This window comes from Trichomycterus rosablanca, chromosome 10 (genome assembly GCF_030014385.1).
Source record: "Trichomycterus rosablanca isolate fTriRos1 chromosome 10, fTriRos1.hap1, whole genome shotgun sequence".
Lineage (NCBI taxonomy): Eukaryota > Metazoa > Chordata > Actinopteri > Siluriformes > Trichomycteridae > Trichomycterus > Trichomycterus rosablanca.
The window spans coordinates 5958909-5980923 of record NC_085997.1 but is presented as its reverse complement, the minus strand read 5'-3'; the positions used below and the strand labels follow the sequence as shown (position 1 = coordinate 5980923).

The 22015-nt window shown below is 40.5% G+C and overlaps 1 protein-coding gene across 1 annotated transcript in view; it reads left to right on the top strand.

The window, feature by feature from the left end:
* The first annotated feature begins 14969 nt into the window (after nucleotides 1-14969).
* Nucleotides 14970-22015, top strand: part of col1a1b (collagen, type I, alpha 1b) — a 29617-nt gene continuing 22571 nt past the window's right edge. Inside the window, exons 1-14 of the mRNA XM_063002809.1 lie at nucleotides 14970-15183; nucleotides 16329-16511; nucleotides 17281-17315; nucleotides 17429-17470; nucleotides 17908-18000; nucleotides 18138-18203; nucleotides 19377-19421; nucleotides 19554-19607; nucleotides 19731-19784; nucleotides 20525-20578; nucleotides 20677-20730; nucleotides 20821-20874; nucleotides 20959-21003; nucleotides 21147-21200. Coding sequence (XP_062858879.1) covers nucleotides 15099-15183; nucleotides 16329-16511; nucleotides 17281-17315; nucleotides 17429-17470; nucleotides 17908-18000; nucleotides 18138-18203; nucleotides 19377-19421; nucleotides 19554-19607; nucleotides 19731-19784; nucleotides 20525-20578; nucleotides 20677-20730; nucleotides 20821-20874; nucleotides 20959-21003; nucleotides 21147-21200 — 918 coding nt within the window. The 5' untranslated portion in view covers nucleotides 14970-15098. The remainder of the gene's footprint in view (nucleotides 15184-16328; nucleotides 16512-17280; nucleotides 17316-17428; nucleotides 17471-17907; nucleotides 18001-18137; nucleotides 18204-19376; nucleotides 19422-19553; nucleotides 19608-19730; nucleotides 19785-20524; nucleotides 20579-20676; nucleotides 20731-20820; nucleotides 20875-20958; nucleotides 21004-21146; nucleotides 21201-22015) is intronic.

Below are 22015 nucleotides of genomic sequence, written 5' to 3'. Positions count from 1 at the left end.
TTTGTGTTTGGTGGACTCCATCGGCACTGCTGTGTCTGATCCACTCATACCAGCACAACACACACTAACACACCACCACCATGTCAGGGTCACTGCAGTGCTGAGAATGATCTACCACCTAAATAATACCTGCTCTGTAGTGGTCCTGGGAGAGTCCTGACCATTGAAGAACAGTAGAACTACAAAGTGCTTCTATATGGTAAATGGAGCTGATAAAATGGACAGTGAGTGTAGAAACAAGGAGGTGGTTTTATTGTTATGGCTGATTAGTGAATTATGACAATTAATTGTCAATTAGTTTTTTATGATTTTGTGCTGGGCTTGGTGGGTATCACTGTCATGTCACAGGAAGAAAGTCCTGGGTTTGATTCCCAGGACATGCGAAGACATGCAGTCAGGGGAATTGGAGATACTAAATAGTCCCCTTAGGTATGTTTGTGTGTGTTTGCTCTGTGATGGTCTGGGTCATCTGGGTGCCCTATAGCAGGAACAATTGGCAGGGCCTGCAGCAAACAAAATTGGCCACTAGTTTGCTGGGTGGGGTCTTCGACGCTGTGTAAGGACCATGGTTAGTCGCCCGAGGTACCTGTACAGAAGTGGAGAACTATGGACTATGGCCAAATAAGAAGGGGTCGGTGGACTGCGCACATCGGAGGGAGCACATGTCAAGCAAATATAACCTCATGGGATGCAATCAAGGTCCCCAGCAGTGGAAGACTAATTGGCTATGCTAAGTTGGGAGAAAAAGGGACAAAATGCATAAATATTATAGTGAAAAAAGAACTCTAAGACCCATGGGACTATAGGCAAGATCTTAAGATACACAACAAAAGTTTCAAGTTGCACCATTTGTCCGTGTCGGAATGTAAATAATCTCTATGGTAGATGTCCCTTGAAGACCCCTTTTCGACAAGCAAGGTACAACAAGAGCCAGATTGACAAATGACAGTCCATCAGTGAGACTAAGCTTTTAAAGAAAATACATCATGCTTAATGTGAAACAGTTATGTTTTGGGGTTGCTTTGCTGCCTCAGGAAACTATTTTAAGGCATTTTGATGCAGAACTTACAGACTAGGGTCAGAAGATCATAAGTCATGGGTCCATTGGGACATTTTGATGTGTGGATTTGTGGATAGAGCAAAAACTCGCTGCTTAAAACTGGCACTCATCAATCTTTAGAGAGTAATATACGTATATATACACTGATCAGGCATTTTATCAGCTCCACTTACCATATAGGAGCACTTTGTAGTTCTACAATTACTGACTGTAGTCCATATTTTTCTCTACATACTTTTTGGCCTGCTTTCACCCTGTTCTTCAATGGTCAGGACCCCCACAGGACCATCACAGAGTAGGTCTTATTTAGGTGGTGGATCATTCTCAGCACTGCAGTGACACTGACATGGTGGTGGTGTGTTAGTGTGTGTTGTGCTGGTATGAGTTGATCAGACAAAGTAATGCTGATTGAGTTTTTAAACACCTTACTGTCACTGCTGGACTGAGAATAGTCCACCAACAAAAATATCCAGCCAACAGTGCCCCATGGGCAGCGTTCTGTGACCACTGATGAAGGTCTAGAAGATGACCAACTCAAACAGCAGCAATAGATGAGCGATCGTCTCTGACTTTACATCTACTATGTGGACCAACTAGGTAGGAGTGTCTAATAGAGTGGACAGTAAGTGGACACGGTATAAAACTCCAGCAGCACTGCTGTGTTTGATCAACTCATACCAGCATAACACACACTAACACACCACCACCATGTCAGTGTCACTGCAGTGCTGAGTGTGATCCAACACGTCCTGTGGGGGTCCTGACCATGAAGAACAGCATGAAAGGGGGCTAACAAAGCATGCAGAGAAACAAATGGACTACAGTCAGTAATTGTAGAACTACAAAGTGCTTCTATATGGTAAATGGACAGTGAGTGTAGAAACAAGGAGGTGCCAAACTTACTGCCAAACTTTAAATGTAATGTAACCTGAAACCTCTGAAAGTGACCATTCCAGTAAGTGCTGCCTATCATGCAACTATAATAAAATGAAAGAAATGAGAAAATGGGTGGTTACGAAGGCAAGATCTAAAAGCTATGCTTTGGTATCATTGTGTATGGTAAAACCAGGGTGGGGTTTCTAGATTTTTGTCTTCAAGTCAGGTCAGGTTACAAGTACAGCTTCCAAAAGCTTAGGTAGAGGTACAGTACAATTTCTGATGTCTTTCTGAAAGCTGCTGATTTAAGTTGTATGCTACTGCTAAAACTACTGTTAATACTATTACAATTAAAATATATATTTTTTAATCAAATAATAGAAAAGGTTAGGCATATTTCTGCTTCTCTGCTTCTTCCCCAAAGCACTGATGTGGTGACTTTTCCTCCACCATATGCACATTGTCTGGGAAGAACTCATATTTTCCATTCTCTCTTTTCCTCCTTCACCCCTTGCATGTCTGGGTGAGGGGGAAGGGACTGAAGCTGGGAGGTAGAACGCAAGTTACAGGACAGGACTGTGGAAACACATCTCTTTAATAAGGATATGAGGCTGGAGGTTGGACTAAGAGGGAAGAAATCACAGACAATTCAAAACAAATGGAGAAATGTAATATTCCAGAAACCCTGTTGTGTTAAATGGCTTAACAACAAAATTCCATACAGTGCATACACCGATCAGGCATAACATTATTACCACCTTCCTAGTATTGTGTTGGTCCCCCTTTTGCTGCCAAAACAGCCCTGACCCGTCGAGGCACGGACTCCACTAGACCCCTGAAGGTGTGCTGTGGTATCTGCCACCAAGATGTCAGCAGCAGATCCTTTAACTCCTCTAAGTTGTGAGGTGGGGCCTCCATGGATCGGACTTGTTCGTCCAGAACGTCCCACAGAAGCTCGACTGGATTGAGATCTGGGGAATTTGGAGGCCAAGTCAACACTTCAAACTCGTCGTTGTGCTCCTCAAACCATTCCTGAACCATTATCCTGCTGAAAGAGGCCACAGGTATCAGGGAATACCGTTTCCATGAAAGGGTGAACATGGTCTGCAACAATGCTTAGGTAGGTGGTACGTAACATCCTCAAAGTAACATCCACACGGATGGCAGGACCCAAGGTTTCCCAGCAGAACATCGCCCAAAGCATCACACTGCCTCAGCCGGCCTGCCTTCTTCCCATAGAAGCATCCTGGTGCCGTGTGTTCCCCAGGTAAGAGATGCACACGCACCCGGCCATCCACGTGATTCATCAGACCAGGCCACCTTCTTCCACTGCTCCGTGGTCCGGTTACGATGCTCACGTGCCCATCGTTGGCGCTTTCGGCGGTTGACAGGGGTCAGCATGGGTACCCTGACTGGTCTGCGGCTATGCAGCCCCATACGCAACAGTGTATTCGGACACCTTTCTATCAGAACCAGCATTAACTTCTTCAACAGTTTGAGCTGCAGTAGCCTTCGCTCCAGCCTCCGCTCCCTCACGTGCATCAATGAGCCTTGGCCGCCCATGAACCTGTCGCCGGTTTACCACAGTTCATTCCTTGAAACTCACTCAAATCCTTACGCTTGCCCATTTTTCCTGCTTTTAACACATCAACTTTGAGGATAAAGAAAACCCTCTTCAAATTACAGGTCGAAACCTTGAGAGGAACCAGACTCAGCAGGGACCCCCATCCAGTCCAGTCTGTGATAAAGTCTGTAGTGAGTTCTGGACATTTTTGGTCCAAATACGTCAGGTTCCCGTTATATCTAGCATGATATAACATAATAAAATTGTAATCCTTTATTACGTGCTGATTAACCTTATTTTACCTTTTGTAACAAATAAAAGGGGGTCCGTAGCTTTGACCATTTTCAAAGGGGTCTCATACTGGTCTGGCACCCAGGTGATGCAGCGGAATATTCCTTTATCACACCAGCTAAAAGCTATGCTTTGCTATCAGTCGGCTGGGTGCCCCCTAGCAGGCAAAAAAAGGGTGGGGTCTTTAAAGCTGTGTAATGACCCTGGTTAGTAGCCTGTCATTGTTGCATTTTTTGTTTCAGAATTCTCCACACGTTCTCTATTGGGGACAGATCAGGACTGCAGGCAGGCCAGTCCAATACCCGTACCCTCTTCTTCCACAGTCATGCCTTTGTAATGTGTGCAGCATGTGGTTTTGCGTCGTCTTGTTGAAAAATGCTGGACGTCCCTGGAAAAGACAACGTCATGAAGGCAGCACATGTTGCTCTAAGATCTCAATGTACTTCTCTACATTAATGCTGCCATCACAGAAGTGTAAATGACCTTTTACCAAGGGCACTGACACACCCCCATACCATGACAAACCCTGGCTTTTGGACTTGTTCCTGATAACAGTCTGGATGGTCCTTTTCGTCTTTGGTCCAGAACACACGGCGTCATCTGATCACAATACACGTTTCCACTGTGTGATGGTCCATCCTAGATGCCTCCGAGCCCAGAGAAGTTAACGCCGCTTCTGGACATAGTTAACATAAGGCTTTTTTTTTTGCACAGTAAAGTTTTAAGTGGCATTTGTGCATGTAACTCTGTATTGTAGTGCTTGACAAAGGTTTGATAAAGTAATCCCTCACCCATGTGGTTATATCAGCTATTGTTGAGTGGCGGTTCTTGATGCAGTGCCGTCTGAGGGATCGAAGATCACGGGCGTTCAGGTTAAGCTTGCGCTCTTGGCCCTTATGCAATGAAATTCCTCCCAATTCCTTGAACCATTTAATGATATTATGCACTGTAGAGGGAGAAATATGCAAATCCCTTCCAATCTTTCTTTGAGGTTCATTGTTTTTAAACATTTCAATCATTTTCTCACAGATTTGTGGACAAATTGGAGATCTTCTGATCATCTTTGCTCATCAAAGACTCAGCCTTTCCTGGATGCTGCTTTTGTACTAAATCATGATTACAATCGCCTGTTTGGAATCACATCATTATTTAGTTTTTTCACCACATTAGTAGCCCTAAATTTACCCCGTCCCAACTTTTTTTGCAATAAATGCAGATAAAACATGAAATATCTCAGGTTCATCCTGTCTGCACTCAAATAAAAGTCAAAGTAAATGTAAGAAACTCTGTGTTTTTATTTCATTTGCATTTTCCATACTGTCCCAACCTTGGGACAGTATGTGCCTGGAGGAGAGAGTTAGACAACGAATCTCTCTGAAGACATGCAGCATGAGCCATGTCATTAAAGTTTCAAGGTGCAAGGCAGCCAAAATTCGGAAGACAGCCTTCCACCCTATAATCGAGTCCTCCCACACAAATCCCAAGGGAGGAGTCGGCTGGCCCTTCGCCTGCTGCAGATTTGAGCTTGAAAGTAAAAGTGCTGTTATGTTGCTGTTAAGTGGTACTTGAAGGGCTTTCTTATAGCATCTCTAAGGTGAAAGGTTTATATTTAAATAAATACCCTGCTGAAATTTGATCATCAATGTTTTAGACTACATAGGGCAACCCTTGAGCCCTTTGGGCAAGAATGGGCCAATAATTTAGATCACTTCTTGAAAGGTGGATGGGTAGGGGAAAAGTGATTAAATGTGTTCTTGCTCATGGGAAATTCGATGAATCCATAATAAAGGTGAATATCTTAATGTAGTTGGTTTACTTCTAGTGAACCAGTGGTAGTCCAGTCTGTTGACCTTTGGACTTTTGTGGTGGGCAAATCAAATATGTGTCAATTCTCAAAGATCCAATATAGGCTATAAGTAGTTTAACATAGATCTACACTAATCACCCATAACATTAAAACCACCTCCTTGTTTCTACACTCACTGTCCAATTTATCAGCTCCACTTACCATATAGAAGCACTTTGTAGTTCAACAATTACTGACTGTAGTCCATCTGTTTCTCTACATACTTTTTAAACCTGCTTTCACCCTGTTCTTCAATGGTCAGGGCCCCCACAGGACCACCACAGAGCAGGTATTATTTAGGTGGTGGATCATCCTCAGCACTGCAGTGACACTGACATGGTGGTGGTGTGTTAGAGTGTGTTGTGCTGGTATGAGTGGATCATACTGTGTCCACTCTATCAGACACTCCTACCTAGTAGGTTCACCTTGTAGATGTAAAGCCAGAGACGATGGCTCATCTATTGCTGCTGTTTGAGTCGGTCATCTTCTAGACCTTCATCAGTGGGGTGCTGTTGACTGGATAGTTTTGGTTGGTGGACTATTCTCAGTCCAGCAGGGACAGTGAGGTGTTTAAAAACTCCAGCAGCGCTGCTGTGTCTGATCCACTCATACCAGCACAACACACACTAACATACCACCACCATGTCAGTGTCAGTGCAGTGCTGAGAATGATCCACCACCCAAATAATACCTGCTCTGTGGTGGTCCTGACCATTGAAGAACAGCAAGAAAGGGGGCTAACAAAGCATGCAGAGAAACAGATGGACTACAGTCAGTAATTGTAGAACTACAAAGTGCTTCTAGGTGGTTTCAATGTACAATTTGTTTCCTGAATCAAAGGATTTTAGATTTTATCTTATGTGCTAATAATATTTCATGTTTGTATTATAACTGATAGGTGTGACTGGACAAAGAGAAGAGAGCGAAAAGATTCCTCAGCCCCTGAAGTGGAGTTACTGATCATCTGGCAGTCCTTGCGTGTTCCTGCTTGCAGAGATGAATGCTAGACTTGCACTAAAGAACTCCACGGTAAGCCCTCAAGCCCTGCCTTTATCCCAACCCCCGTTTCTGTCTCTCAACTAACCTTACCCTGCCCTGGAATACCATCTGTCTTTCCATACAGTATGAGCCCAGTTTAGCTGTGTGATGTTAGTTTTAGTGCAAACAATTATATACTGAACAATTGTCACCATTAATGAAATGATACTTGTTTTAATTAGACGTGTTTAGACACCTCTAGATACAGTTTTAATGTGATGGACCGGGGACTTATCTGGGGTGTTTCCTGGTTTCCGTCTAATTTATTTGACCCACTGCAGTCATGGTTTGAATTTCAGGGAGGATTGGGGTGAATCTGACCCTCCAAATTAATACCTGGGTCCTGGGTGAATGAATGAATAAGGTGACAATAGAGTTTCCTTCAGGCGTTGGCATAAAAATACTCAATAATTTTTAATGGGTGCAGTCAAACTAGACTTATTTAAGTTGCTATATGTACATTTGACCCAACTTTTAATACATACAAAAAGATGAAAATTTGAGAAATTAATTTGCCCCCTTTGCAACATTAAATTACTTACATTGATTGGCCATAACATTAAAACCACCTCCTTGTTTTTACACTCAGTGTCCATTTTATCAGCTCCATATAGTTCTACAATTACTGACTGTAGTTCATCAGCAGCGCTGATGGACACCTCACTGTCACTGCTGGACTGAGAATAGTCCACCAACCAAAAATATCCAGCCAACAGCGCCCCGTGGGCAGCATCCTGTGACCACTGATGAGAGTCTAGAAGATGACCGACTCAAACAGCAGCAGTAGATGAGCGATCGTCTCTGACTTTACATCTACAAGGTGGACCAACTAGGTAGGAGTGTCTAATAGAGTGGACAGTGAGTGGACACTCTATTGTGGAATATGCTGGTATGCTCCATTTCTTATCATTTTTTTACATTTATGATTATATACGTCAAGTAATAAGGGTAGGGTAGGGTAGGGTAGGGTAGGGTAGGGTAGGGTAGGGTAGGGTAGGGTAGGGTGGGGTGGCTCGGTGGGTAGCACTGTCGCCTCACAGCAACAAGGTCCTGGGTTCGATCCCCAGGCGGGGCGGTCCTGGTCCTTTCTGTGCGAAGTTTGCATGTTCTCCCCATGTCCGTGTGGGTTTCCTCCAGGAGCTCCGGTTTCCTCCCACAGTGCAAAAACATCAGGTTAATTGGAGACACTGAATTGCCCTATAGGTGAATGGGTGCTACTGTGTGCCTTGAGGCTTCAGCCCCCCCACGACCCTAATTGGATATGTGGTGAAGAAAGTGAGTGAGTGAGTTTATCCTTAGCTATTTACAATTGAAACCAAATATATTGCAACTAAATAAGGGTGGGCGACACAGTGGCTTGGTGGGTAGCACTGTCGCCTCACAGCCAGAACGTCCTGGGTTTTATTCCCAGGTGGAGTGGCCTTGGTCAATTTTGGGTAGAGTTTGCATGATCTCCTAGTATCTGTGAGTTTGCTCTGCTCATTGTCTTGGACCCACCGTGACTCTTAATAGGATAAAACAGTGGTAAAATAGACAACGAATGAATTAATAAATAAGGATAAAAGGTTTTGCTCAAGGGCCCAACAGTGGCAAACCAACAATTTTCCTATAAATAGTCCAGACCTTAAATGCTGAGCTACCAATGACCCTCTCCCGGGCTTCTGTCTGTTCACCATATGTGTACTATAGACTACAGCCTCCACAGCCTTTTATACAGAAACCAAGAGAAAGCATGTGAACACATGGTCTCTGTATATGGCAGGAATGCCTTGTTTAATGCTGCCTGCGCTGAAAGTAAACATGTTTAATTAAAAACCATTTTATTTAAATCTCATTGGTCAAGAAACTCAAAAAACTCATTAAACTGAAGGGGGAGGCTTACGATCAATCTATTACAATACACTGATCAGCCATAACATTAAAACCACCTCCTTGTTTTTACACTCACTGTCCATTTTATCAGCTCCACTTACCATATAGGATCACTTTGTAGTTCTACAATTACTGACTGTAGTCCATCTGTTTCTCTGCATGCTGTTCTTCAGTGGTCAGGACTCTCCCAGGACCACTACAGAGCAGGTATTATTTAGGTGGTGGATCATTCTCAGCACTGCAGTGACAATGACATGGTGGTAGTGTGTTAGTGTGTGTTGTGCTGGTATGAGTGGATCAGACACAGCAGCGCTGCTGGAGTTTTATATACAGTGTCCACTCACTGTCCACTGTATTAAACACTCCTACCTAGTTGGTCCACCTTGTCGATGTAAAGTCAGAGACGATCGCTCATCTATTGCTGCTGTTTGAGTCGGTCATCTTCTAGACCTTCATCAGTGGTCACAGGATGCTGCCCACGGGGCGCTGTTGGCTGTCCAGCTGGGACAGTGAGGTGTTTAAAAACTCATACCAGCACAACACACACTAACACACCAGCACCATGTCAGTGTCAGTGCAGTGCTGAGAATCATCCACCTCCCAAATAAAACCTACTCTGTAGCGGTCCTGGGAGAGTCCTGACCATTGAAGAACAGCATGAAAGGGGGCTAACAAAGCATGCAGAGAGACAGATGGACTACAGTCAGTAATTGTAGAACTACAAAGTGCTTCTATATGGTAAGCGGAGCTGATAAAATGGACAGTGAGTGTAGAAACAAGGAGGTGGTTTTAATGTTATGGCTGATAAGTGTATGTAGAACAGATACAGCAAAGCAGCCCCACAACATTATGGATCCTTCACTAAGTTTCTCTTTAGGTAGAGAGGCTTCATTTAATTGTCTAACTTGTTTCACATGACTCGGACTCGACTCATGACTCTCAAAAAAATGACTTGTGCACAACAAGAGTCACTAGTGTCAGTATGTGTTAACATTAGTAATGTGTGACAATTTTAAATATATATATATATATATATATATATAATTATTATTATTATAAATATTCTGCTCTCTAATAACGCTCCGACTGTCTTAACCCGCAACACACACAATGGGTAAATGTTACAGCCAGCTTCCGGCGTAGTACTGCAGCGTCGCTCCCTACTCCCTACACAGTTTGGAGTTCACTTCATTTGAACATTTTCGTTACCTTTAGATTGAAATCTCACTTCAAATGGTGGAATACCCTACGTAGTGTACTTCACAGGAACAACCGGGTTGAATGGAACGCTCCTACAGAATTGGCGCTAATGGTTGTAAGACCGCTTTCTGAACCAATCAGACCTTCTAATTTGAATTGTTAGTAAGAAATGCTCTTTGTTATTTGCATTTATTCAGTTTGTGTCACACAGATGACGTGTCAATGAAACGCTTGATCGGCTTCCTAACGAGTCCGTGTTTTACTTCACAACCGGGAAAAGTTTGGAGGATTTTAATTATAAGCACATTTACAAAATAACGGATTATATTCCTAATGGGACACACGGTTATAAATTTAATAGCATCTGGAAGAACATAAGCTCAGGTAAGCAGTGGTTCAGATTTTTTTTGCTTTGTTTTGGATTTTGGCCGCTGTGCCGTGATTTATTGCGCGCTTTTATTTTGCAATGAAAACAAAACGTATCAGTTTAAGCTTTTAACTGGAACCTTCTTGTTATGGAAATTACATTCATTTGACTAGGAAAGTAAAAGCACTAAGTAAAACGGCAAAATACAGTTGCTAATCTGTTGTTGTTTTTTATCTGTTGGTGTATATTATATAGACTTGTGACTTGACTTGCACTCGTATTGTGACTTGTGAACATCTCTACTGCTCTTCTATGAGTTTATAAAAATCCAAGCAGCTTCACTAAACACTTTATTTAAGAAGACACTTTACATGGTGTACTTAATATTCAAGGGTGCCAATAACGTCAACCACAAATGTAGCTAACCCATTTTTTCTTTACTCAGTGAACTGCTTTAACCTGCTTCCACCCTAACCACCAGGCTGAACTCTTCTAGACTTAAACCACACAGCCCCACATTACTGTGGCTCCTGCCGGACAAAAACATACAAAATTGCAACTTCTATTTATATGCCATTGAGCTTTGCAGCATATCCATATTTTATTTCTTTCAGTAATATAAAGTTCTGTCAATCAAACGAATTCCTACAGTGCTTCGGTATGCAGGGTTATATCACACATTCATTCATCTTCTGTAACTGCTTCATTCTGATTAAAGTCCTGGTGAGTCCAATGTCACCTGGAAACTCTGTTTAACCATTTTATCAGCTCCACTTACCATATAGAAGCACATTGTAGTTCTACAATTACTGACTGTAGTCCATCTGTTTCTCTGCATGCTTTGTTAGCCCCCTTTCATGCTGTTATTCAATGGTCAGGACCCCCACAGGACCACTACAGAGCAGGTATTATTTAGGTGGTGGATCATTCTCAGCACTGCAGTGACACTGACGTGGTGGTGGTGTGTTAGTGTGTGTTGCGCTGCTGGAGTCCACTCACTGTCCACTAGACACTCCTACCTAGTTGGTCCACATTGTAGATGTAAAGTCAGAGACAATCGCTCATCTATTGCTGCTGTTTGAGTTGGTGATCTTGTAGACCTTCATCAGTGGTCACAGGACTGCCCACGGGGCGCTGTTGGCTGGATATGTTTTTGGTTGGTGGACTATTCTCAGTCCGGCAGTGACAGTGAGGTCTTATCCACTCATACACACTAGTCAGTGTCACTGCAATGCTGAGAATGATCCACCACCTAAATAATACCTGCTCTGTGGTGGTCCTGTGGGGGTCCTGACCATTGAAGAACAGGATGAAAGCAGGCTAAAAACTACAAAGTGCTTCTATATGGTAAGTGAAGCTGATAAAATGGACTGAGTGTAAAAACAAGGAGGTGGTTTTAATGTTATGGCTTTTTTCTTGCAATTACTGTATGTGTAAATATGTTGAGAAAACTGGAGAATCATCATGAGCATAACATCTAAAACATTTTTACCTTTTTATCATATGAACAGCATTTCTTTTCATGTAGTTTGACTGACAGTGACTAATCAGATACAGTCCTGAACACAAAACATATGAGCTCCTCAGATCAGGCTCTGAACTTGCAACGTGTGCACAACGCTGCGCATGCTTTGAAATCTCGCCAGTGTTTTTTTCCCCCTAAGAGAATGTTGCATATTGAATGTAATTAGTTGCTTTGTAAGTGTTCTAAGTTTAAATTGGTGTATTATGTGTATATGTAAATATGAATCATATAAATATACAACCCCAAATCAGAAAAAGAGTTTCATTTACTTTGACTTTTATTTGATTGCAGACAGGATAAACCTGATATATTTGATGTTTTATCTGATCAACTTCATTTCATTTATTAATAAACATCCATTCCATTTCAGGCCTGCAACACATTCCAAAAAAGCTGGGACAGTGAAGCATTTACCACTTTGTAATGTTGCCATTCCTTTTCACCACACTTAAAAGATGTTTTGGCACCGAGGGGACCAAGTGATTTAGTGTTTCAGCTTCTATTTTGTCTCGTTCTTCCTGTAAACACGTCTTAAGATGTGCAACAGTACGGGGAATTTTCCACACGTTCTCTATTGGGGACAGGTCAGGACTGCAGGCAGGCCAGTCCAGTACCCGTACCCTCTTCTTCCGCAGCCATGACTTGGGCATGGACGTCCCTGGAAAAGATGACGTCTTGAAAGCAGCACATGTTGCTCTAAGATCTCAGTGTACTTTTCTGCATTAATGCTGCATCACAGAAGTGTAAATGACCTTTTCCAAGGGCACTGACACACCCCCATACCATGGCAGACCCTGGCTTTTGGACTTGTTCCTGATAACAGTCTGGATGGTCCTTTTCGTCTTTGGTCCGGAGCACACAGCGTCCATTTTCTCCAAAAAAAGACCTGGAATGCTGATTCATCTGACCACAATACACATTTCCACTGTAATGGTCCATCCTAGATGCCTCCAAGCCCAGAGAAGTCGACGCTGCTTCTGGACATGGTTAACATGAGGCTTCTTTTTTGCACAGTAAAGTTTTAAGTGGCATTTGTGCATGTAACTCTGTATTGTAGTGCCCGACAAAGGTTTGCCAAAGTAATCCCTCACCCATGTGGTTATATCAGCTGTTGTTGAGTGGCGGTTCTTGATGCAGTGCCGTCTGAGGGATTGAAGATCACGGGCGTTCAGATTAAGCTTGCGTACTTGGCCTTTACACACTGAAATTTCTCCTTGAATGGTTTAATAATATTATGCACTGTAGGGGGAGAAATATGCAAATCCCTTCCAATCTTTCTTTGAGGTTCATTGTTTTTAAACATTTCAATCATTTTCTCACACATTTGTTGACAAACTGGAGATCTTTGATCAAACCCTGATCATCTTTGCTCATCAAAGACTCAGCCTTTCCTGGATGCTGCTTTTGTACTAAACCATGATTACAATTATTACAATACAATGATTTTTTTGGAATGTGTTGCAGGTCTGAAATGCAGGAATGGAGGTTTTTTAACAAATGAAATGAAGTTGAACAGACAAAACCTGAAATATCTCAGGTTCATCCTGTCTGCAATCAAATAAAAGTCAAAGTAAATGTAACAAACTCTGTGTTTTTTTATTATTTGCATTTTCCATGCTGTCCCAACATTTTCTGATTTTGGATTGTACATTAGAGTCAAAGAGCAAATGCGAAAGGTCATGTATGCACGTTGTTAGGTAGCACCCTCTACTTCAGTCACATTTAATGAGACCACCCTTTTCAGTGAAAACACCCATTAGCATTTAAATGGCAGGTTTAACTATTGATTACCGCAACGTTTTACCTTGAATCAAATGACAGTAAAGCAAAAAGATCAATCTTAAAGACATGGAATCTGTGTAATTACATCCTTTAAAACCACACTATCGATTAAAATATAATCCCAGAAGCAATCTTTTCATACGGTAGGGTAACAGTAAGGTAAATATCGTTATTACGGACGTGTTTTTCACCCTTGGTCATGGTTTGTCTGCCTTGAACATACTCATGTTTTATGTGATCTGATTTGTGATCGAGAAGTTACTTGAGAACATGGAGGGGAAGGATCACATCCATTTGTGATATCAATAATCTGACTAGCATGCTAACTTCGCTCTATATGCGAATATCTGTTGGAATACTCCACCTCATCACTTCATAAAGTGCTCAAATCGTCCACGTTGTCTTGCAGACGAGTTCTCGACATGGTTTTATTCTTTTTTTGGCCAAGAAGGGACTCTTTTTGGTTCTTTCTCTCTCGGCCTGGTTTGTCTGCCTCGAACATACTCGTGTTTTGTGTTAAAACAGTCTAATCTACCAAGAACAGGGAAACACATCAATACAAGAGTAAAATATGAACTCCATGAGGTGTGAGATATGTTTTATTGCATTTAACCATCCATTAATGTAGTTGTGATATCAATAATTCGACTAGCATGCTAATTTCGTTCCTCAGGCGAATATCTGTTGGAATACTCCACCTCATCACTTCATAAAGTGCTTAAATCGTCCACGTTGTCTTGTAGACGAGTTCCCGACATGGTTTTATTCTTTTTTTGGCCAAGAAGGGACTCTTTTGGTTCTTTCTCTCTCGACCTGGTTTGTCTGCCTCGAACATACTCGTGTTTTGTGTCAAAACAGTCTAATCTACCGAGAACAGGGAAACGAATGAATACAAGAGTAAAATATGAATTCCATGAGGTGTGAGATATGTTTTATTGCATTTAACCATCCATTAATGTAGTTGTGATATCAATAATTTGACTAGCATGCTAATCTTCGTTCCTCAGGCGAATATCTGTTGGAATACTCCACCTCATCACTTCATAAAGTGCTCAAATCGTCCACGTTGTCTTGTAGACGAGTTCCCGACATGGTTTTATTCTTTTTTTGGCCAAGAAGGGACTCTTTTGGTTCTTTCTCTCTCGACCTGGTTTGTCTGCCTCGGACATACTCGTGTTTTGTTTTAAAACAGTCTAAGCTACAAAGAACAGGGAGACAAATGAATACAAGAGTACAATATGAATTCCATGAGGTGTGAGATATGTTTTATTCTATTTAACCATCCATTAATGTATTTGTGATATCAATAATTGGACTAGCATGCTTATTTCGTTCCTCAGGCGAATATCTGTTGGAATATTCCACCTCATCACTTCATAAAGTGCTCAAATCGTCCACGTTGTCTTGTAGACGAGTTCCCGACATGGTTCTATTCTTTTTTTTGGCGAAGGAGGGACTCTTTTCTGTTCCTTCTCTCTCTTGAACATGTTTAAGATGTTGAGCACCTCCCAAACACTCCTGCTTATATAAAAGCCAGGGTGAGGTGTGTTTGGCCAGTAGGGAGTGTGTGCTGGGGTCTGGGCTTGGAGTTAACAATCTCAAACGTGTATGATTGACGCCTGGAGGGACTAAAAGAGCACTCTCTCAGCAAAGAGTCTACATGTCTAATATTTAGACATGTTCAGCTTTGTGGATGTTCGGTTAGGGCTGCTGCTCGCGGCTGCCGTTCTTGTCGCGAGAGGACAGGAAGATGATGATTACGGTGAGTATTGTTTGCTTTAAAAACAATAAAACAAAGAGGAAACGAAAAACATGAAGAAAACTATGTAAAAATGTAAATTGTTTGTATTTTAGTGCTTTTTTTTTGCTGTTGTATCTTGTTTGCACTGGTGCATGTTCAGCACTGTAATTAGTGTGTGAAAGTGCGCGTGCCTTTACAAGTTTGGAACGTGCCTGAATCTCGCGCTGTTACTTGTGAGGAAAATTATCAACTAAATTACCTCAGTTTTATTATTATTATTTGTTTTTTTAATCATTTGAATCAATTTATCCAGCGCTTTGCTTTTCCATCTGTTTTCGTTATCCCTCTTGCAACAGATGTGCAACATCTGGACTGCTTTTTTCTTGAATTTTTTAACATCACCTTAACCATTAGCAGCTTTTGTGAGGTAATAAATACCTAGTGTTTAATTAACACTCTTAGACTAAATTAAAACGTCGAAATAACTTCATAATAACTTAATTTTTTGTTGGTTGATCATCTGTAGAGAAAATGAATAGCGTTTGGGCGTTCACGATTCTGAACAAATGGCGACACCATGCGGTACAACTGAGTATTGCAAGCAGATGTTTTGTATTTTTTTATCGATAGAGGATAGAGGGCGTGGCAAAGTCTGTTGGTTTTGTTTTGATCAGTCGTTTATAGTAGATTGAGGGTTTTTGTGACCTTTAACCCTATGTTTAACGGCTTATTGTTGTATTAAATTGATTGTTTTTGTACAATTGTATTTAATTAAAACTGTATTAAAAATTAAATTGTATTTACAGTTTTTCCACTTTAGGCTGCTCCTCTTGATGTAAAAATTCAGTTTGCATGAATTTGATGATAACTCGAGTATTGTAAATGCTTTTCCAATGCATATTAATATTAATAATAATTATTATAAACAATGTCAAGCCTTGCTTGGCAACTCAAGTAATAAATAACAAAATCTGCTAGTCATTTTCTGATACAAACTATTATACAACTGGTCCAAATTCAGTTTTATAGCATACAACTACCATACAGGTAAAACCCACCAAACAAAACCACATGCCCTCAAAAATTAAAATGTTCATCCACTAGAACTAACAGAGATCCTTAATAAATCTCACGACTCACACGTCATCTCGGTCTGTCCTTCGCAGGCTACAGCAGCTGCACGTTAGAAGGCCAGTTCTACAACGACAAGGATGTCTGGAAACCCGAGCCGTGCCGGATTTGCGTGTGCGACAGCGGAACCGTCATGTGCGACGAGGTCATCTGCGAAGACACCACGGACTGCGCCAATCCAGAGATCCCAGATGGAGAATGCTGCCCCGTGTGCCTCGGTAAAATTTGCCACATCGACACTTACTCTAGTCGCATGTCGCTCTCTAGGTGGCGTTATTTCCACCTGATTTTAGAAGTGCCAAGATGATCAGCGCTGGCGAGTCTCTCTGGGAGGGACTCACGCTTGGTTGCAATCTTATCAAAGCTCTTGCGCACCTTGTACCTTGAGTGACTTGTCGTTTCATCAGGTGCATCTACTTGTAATTAAATGCAGTTCATATGATGCTCTGAATCCCTTCACCCCCTATTTGACCTTTTCTATTCTGGAGGGGAACCACTGCTGGACCACCACTAATATGCTTGTAGAAGTATAAAAAAAGTAGAGACTCTCATTCCTCATTTCATTAGTAGCCTTTAATTAGCGGTTCGTTTCTAATTAAGCAACTCTTTATTGAATATTATATTCAGCTGGCTTACTAATCTGAACCTCGGATATAAAAATAATAGACATTATATGGCTCGATTGCAGCCATATCAGTGTGACCACTGTGGTACAAATAGTCCATCACCTAAATTAAATCTAGTCAGTCGTGGTCCTACAGTGGTCCCTTTATATCAGTAGGTGGAATGACATTGTGCATAGCAACTGATTGGAAAGTCATAAATTGAATACCAACATTGAAATTAGACACAATACCTGGCAACCGAGCTCAGATATTCCTTAATTTGTAATTAATCATCTGGGTCAGTCTAAACACAATAACACAGTTCAACAATGTTTGTCATGTGACCAAAGCACTCATTTTGTTATATTTATTTCTTTATTAGAAGATGAAACTGACCCAACACCAACGGGTTCTACGGTCAGTAACACACCACACACTTTTATTATACATCTGTGTAAACAATACAATCCCATTTGATACATGACCAGCGTCAGTTTAGTAAACGATGATTTTAATCCGTGTGTCTGTAGGCTCTAGGACCCAAGGGTGAGCCTGGAACTAAGGGTGAACCGGTGAGCATTAATTGTCCTTTTTTTTAAGCTGCTGTGTCTATTAGTGGTTTTTTCTGTTCAGTTGGGGCTAACTTAGTTAGTAGCTTGTCTTTGTTATTAGTGCTGGTGTCATAGGGTTAAACTGTGCTTTGGTTGTGTTTTTTGCATTCTTGAGCTAATAATTTTCGGTTGCTATAAACTACTGCTTTCATGTTCCCTGCGTCATGTGACCTCTTTTACTATAGTTAATATATTATTAAAATTAAAATGGTCTTATTAATGCAGTTAAACATTTTTATATATAATTTAAAACATTTATTAGATATAATAAACGTGTTTATTATTTTTATTTTTAAATAAAATGCATTACATTTACATTTTTGAAATTTTATTTTTTAATCTTGAGTAATTTACATATTCGACGTCTCTCATATAATTCTGCTATTGTTTTTTTTTAGGGTCTCCCAGGGTCCTCCGGTAACGATGGCTTTCCCGGACAGCCCGGACTTCCCGGACCTCCCGGCCCCCCTGGACCTCCAGGCCTCGGTGGAGTAAGTATACACGTTTATGGATTTGCATGATAAATTATCTAGTGTGCATTGTAATGCACTCATATCATTTTTTTGTGGATTTATGTCCATTCAAGTCCACAACAAAGTTTAAAAGTGTCTTGATTTATGTTTTGCAGAACTACCTGCCCCAGGTTTCTTATGGTGGCGATAAGTCCAGCGGCCCAGCTGTTCCTGGACCACCAGTAAGAGCTTCTTCTAAACTCTTCTAACTTCTCTTCTCTTGTTTCTCTTCTCGTTTTCTCTTCTTTATTCTTCTCTTCTCTATTCTTCTTTTCTTTATTCTTCTTTATTCTTCTCTATTCTTTTCTTTATTCTTCTTTTCTTTATTCTATTCTTCTCTTGTTTTCTCTTTTGTTGTTTTCTCTTCTCTTTTCTTGTTTTCTCTTCTGTTATCTCTTCTTTATTTTTTTCTTTTCTTGTTTTCTCTTCTCCTTTCTTGTTTTATCTTCTCTTGTTTTCTCTTCTCTTCTTTATTCTTCTCTTCTATATTCTTCTCTTCTCTTGTTTTCTCTTCTCGTTTTCTCTTCTCTTTTCTTTATTCTTCTTTTCTTTTCTCTTCTCTTGTGTTCTCTTCTCGTTTTCTCGTCTCTTGTTTCCCCTTCTTTATTCTTCTCTTGGTATCTCTTCTCTTTTCTTGTTTTCTCTTCTCTTGTTTTCTCTTCTCTCTTGTTTTCTTTTCTCTTCTCTATTCTTCTCTTCTCTTGTTTTGTCTTCTCTTGTTTTCTCTTCTCTATTCTTCTCTTCTCTTGTTTTCTCTTCTCTTCTTTTCTCTTCTTTTCTCTTGTTTACTCTTCTCTTCTCTATTCTTCCCTTCTCATGTCATTTTCCCTTCCTCTCTGTTCTTCTTTTTTTCCTTCTTCCTTCTTTTCTCCTTCTAAATTCCATGCTTTTGTTCTCTAATTCAGGCATTCAGTTAATCTCATTTCTTCACTTATCTTCCCCTCTACTCCTCCTTGTTTTCTCCTCTTTTACTATTTCTTCTTGTCTTCCTCTCTTTCATCATGCCACGTCATTCTCTTTTCTCTCTTTTTCTTTTGTCTCTTTTTTATTTCCTTTCCAGTATTTTCCACTTCTCTCTGTTCTGTTTGATCTTTGTGCTTTTTTTTGCTTTGTCATTTCTCTTCCCTTCTAAACTACTGTATTGTCAAGGCAAGCAACAATATACACATACAAGAAAACAGTGACAGGAACAATGTAACATGTACATATATTTCTTGTTATTGTTTTTTTTTTTTTTGGGGGGGGGGGGGGGGTGTTTTGTAGCTTTTAGATAAGTTTATAGAGAATGTTGCTTGTTTTATGTAGTTATGTGTTTTATTATCATTTTATAACAGATTGTATGATTCTTTTTACAGGGCCCAATCGGTCCCCGTGGTCCTCCTGGATCTTCAGGTTCTCCTGTAAGTTCTCACTGTCCACAATTTAACATTCATATTTTATTACCATTATACAGTCAATGTTTCAGTTCTATACATTTTTACCAACATTTTACCAAAATTTACATTTTACAACATTTTTTTTTTCTATCATAGGGTCCTCAAGGTTTCACTGGACCTGCTGGGGAGCCCGGTGAGCCCGGCTCTCCTGTGAGTATTCTTTTTCATATCGTTACAACAATACGCATTACATAGAATTAATTCTGCATAACATTTTTACACTAAGTAAAATTAATAAACACACATTTTTACACTATGTGATTTTGTTTTAAGGGTCCAATGGGTTCTCGTGGTCTTGCTGGTCCTCCCGGAAAGAATGGAGATGATGTGAGTTTGGACTTCATTATTTATTACTTTATACACATGTATAACATGCTAATCATAAAGAAGTGCAGCTTAAGTGTAGTTACTATGAGCTGCCAAGTAAAGTTTTACCCTTATACTGAAATGTGATGCAAAATATCCACATTAACATGACACAAAACGTCTTCCATTTCTGATTTTAATGTTTGGGATTTAAATTTTTCAAGATTTGAATAATATAAATGCATACAAAAAGTTTGTACACACAGCTGACGTATGCACACTGAGGGTGGGTGAGTCTCAAATCAACCATCAGCTGTTGGAAATACATTTAAACTGTTGATCAAACAATGACTTAGTTCAAGGGCTGACCAGTGATAACCTAGAAAAGGAGGGACTTAAACCTGTGATCTTATGATTACTAGTCTAGTAACTTGTGACACAACTGCCCTCAAAATTTAAAAATGAAAATGTATCATATTAAAATTGCATTTATTTATTTGCTTGTTAAAGCTGCTATATATGTACATAGAATGGATACATAATAAATAAAAATTCATTTAATTAAATGAATTTAATTAATTAAAAATAAAATTTTACTGAGCAAAAGTAAAAAGAAAAAAGAAAAACAATTTTTAGAGCTTGTAAAATAAACCATTTTTGTTTTAATTTTGGACTTTTAGACCTTGTTGTTGAATTATTACTTATTAATAGTTTTAAATTTAGCTTCTCTTGTTTAAATGACACTTTTCTTACCTTCTCAGGGTGAGTCTGGCAAAGCCGGTCGCCCTGGTGAGCGTGGAGCCGCCGGTCCTCAGGTCGGTAGCCAATCTTAATGAAACGTCCTTGTCTTAACGAACCAGCCCCCATCATTTTTTTAGAAAATAAAGAATTAATAAGGTTTATTTCTTCACAGGGAGCTCGCGGTTTCCCTGGAACCCCAGGACTTCCCGGGATCAAGGGACACAGAGTAAGTAGAACAATGTACGATGCCTGTACGATATCTATTCAGGTCAGATTGGACCCCGATTTTTTTTTAACCTTGATGTTTGATTTTTAGGGATTCTCCGGTCTAGATGGAGCTAAGGGAGATGGTGGCCCTGCTGGACCCAAGGTAAATTTGTCATCTAATTAAGGCTATTTATTCTTCTGTAAATATTACCTACATATGACGAAACGAAACGTGTGTTGTGTGCAGGGAGAGAATGGTCTATCCGGAGAGAACGGTGTCGCTGGTGTTATGGTAAGTCTGACCTATATTTAACTACAGTATATTTCAGATTAAATTGTCTGTCTACTGTTATGATTGATTCTACCAGCACTGCTACCTGGAATGTGTACTGTACTATTTATGATGAGTTTTTTTTATTGTCTTGCTATTTATAGGGCCCTCGTGGTCTGCCTGGTGAGAGAGGCCGCCCTGGACCTCCTGGCCCTTCTGTAAGTGCACCTCCGTCTGATGTCGACCCTTTTGTATGGAATAATTAGTCGCCCCCGGACACCTTTAGCAGCAACATCTTGTTAAACCTCAGATTTTTGAGCATAAACCACTGGTTTTGACAAGCTTGCACTTGCATTTTTGCCGATTAGGAGACGCTTTTCACCCCAAGCGACTTACAGTACCGTGACAGTATATTGTCTAAGCAATTGATGCTTTAGGGCCTTGCTTGAGGGCCTAACAGTGGCAACCTGGCAGTGGAGGGGCTTGAACCAGTGACCCCTTCAATTACTAGTCCAGTACCTTAACCACTAGGCTACAACTGCCTCTTATGCATTGGCTCATTGTTTTGTCGCATCCCAACTGCGCTTAAGCTTCAGAACACGGACTGATGACCAGACATCACCGGTTACCATGTTTTGATTGTTATCAAGTATGACGTTCTTATTGGTAGCATTACACCAGATGTCCCTTAAAAAGTTCCACTTACCACTTTACCACTTTTGTTTCACCATTTAGCTATATTGGCTCTTATAGTGGTTTGCTGGAATCCCAGTGCTTTAGAACCAGTTCCTGGGCAGATTTTTATTGACTTCTTCTGACTGGGGCATAGCAAGTGCTTCTTGAGACCTTATTGCTTCTTTACATTGCTGGACAGGATGTTCAGATTCCACAGGGGTGAATGTAACTGGTATCTAATTGGTCTAGTTGGTGTTGAGTGATGTTTTTCTTTTAATAAATGATAAAACATGGTTTAAAACTATTGTTTGTTTACTTAGGTTAGTGTATATATTAGTCAATCAAATAAAATATACAA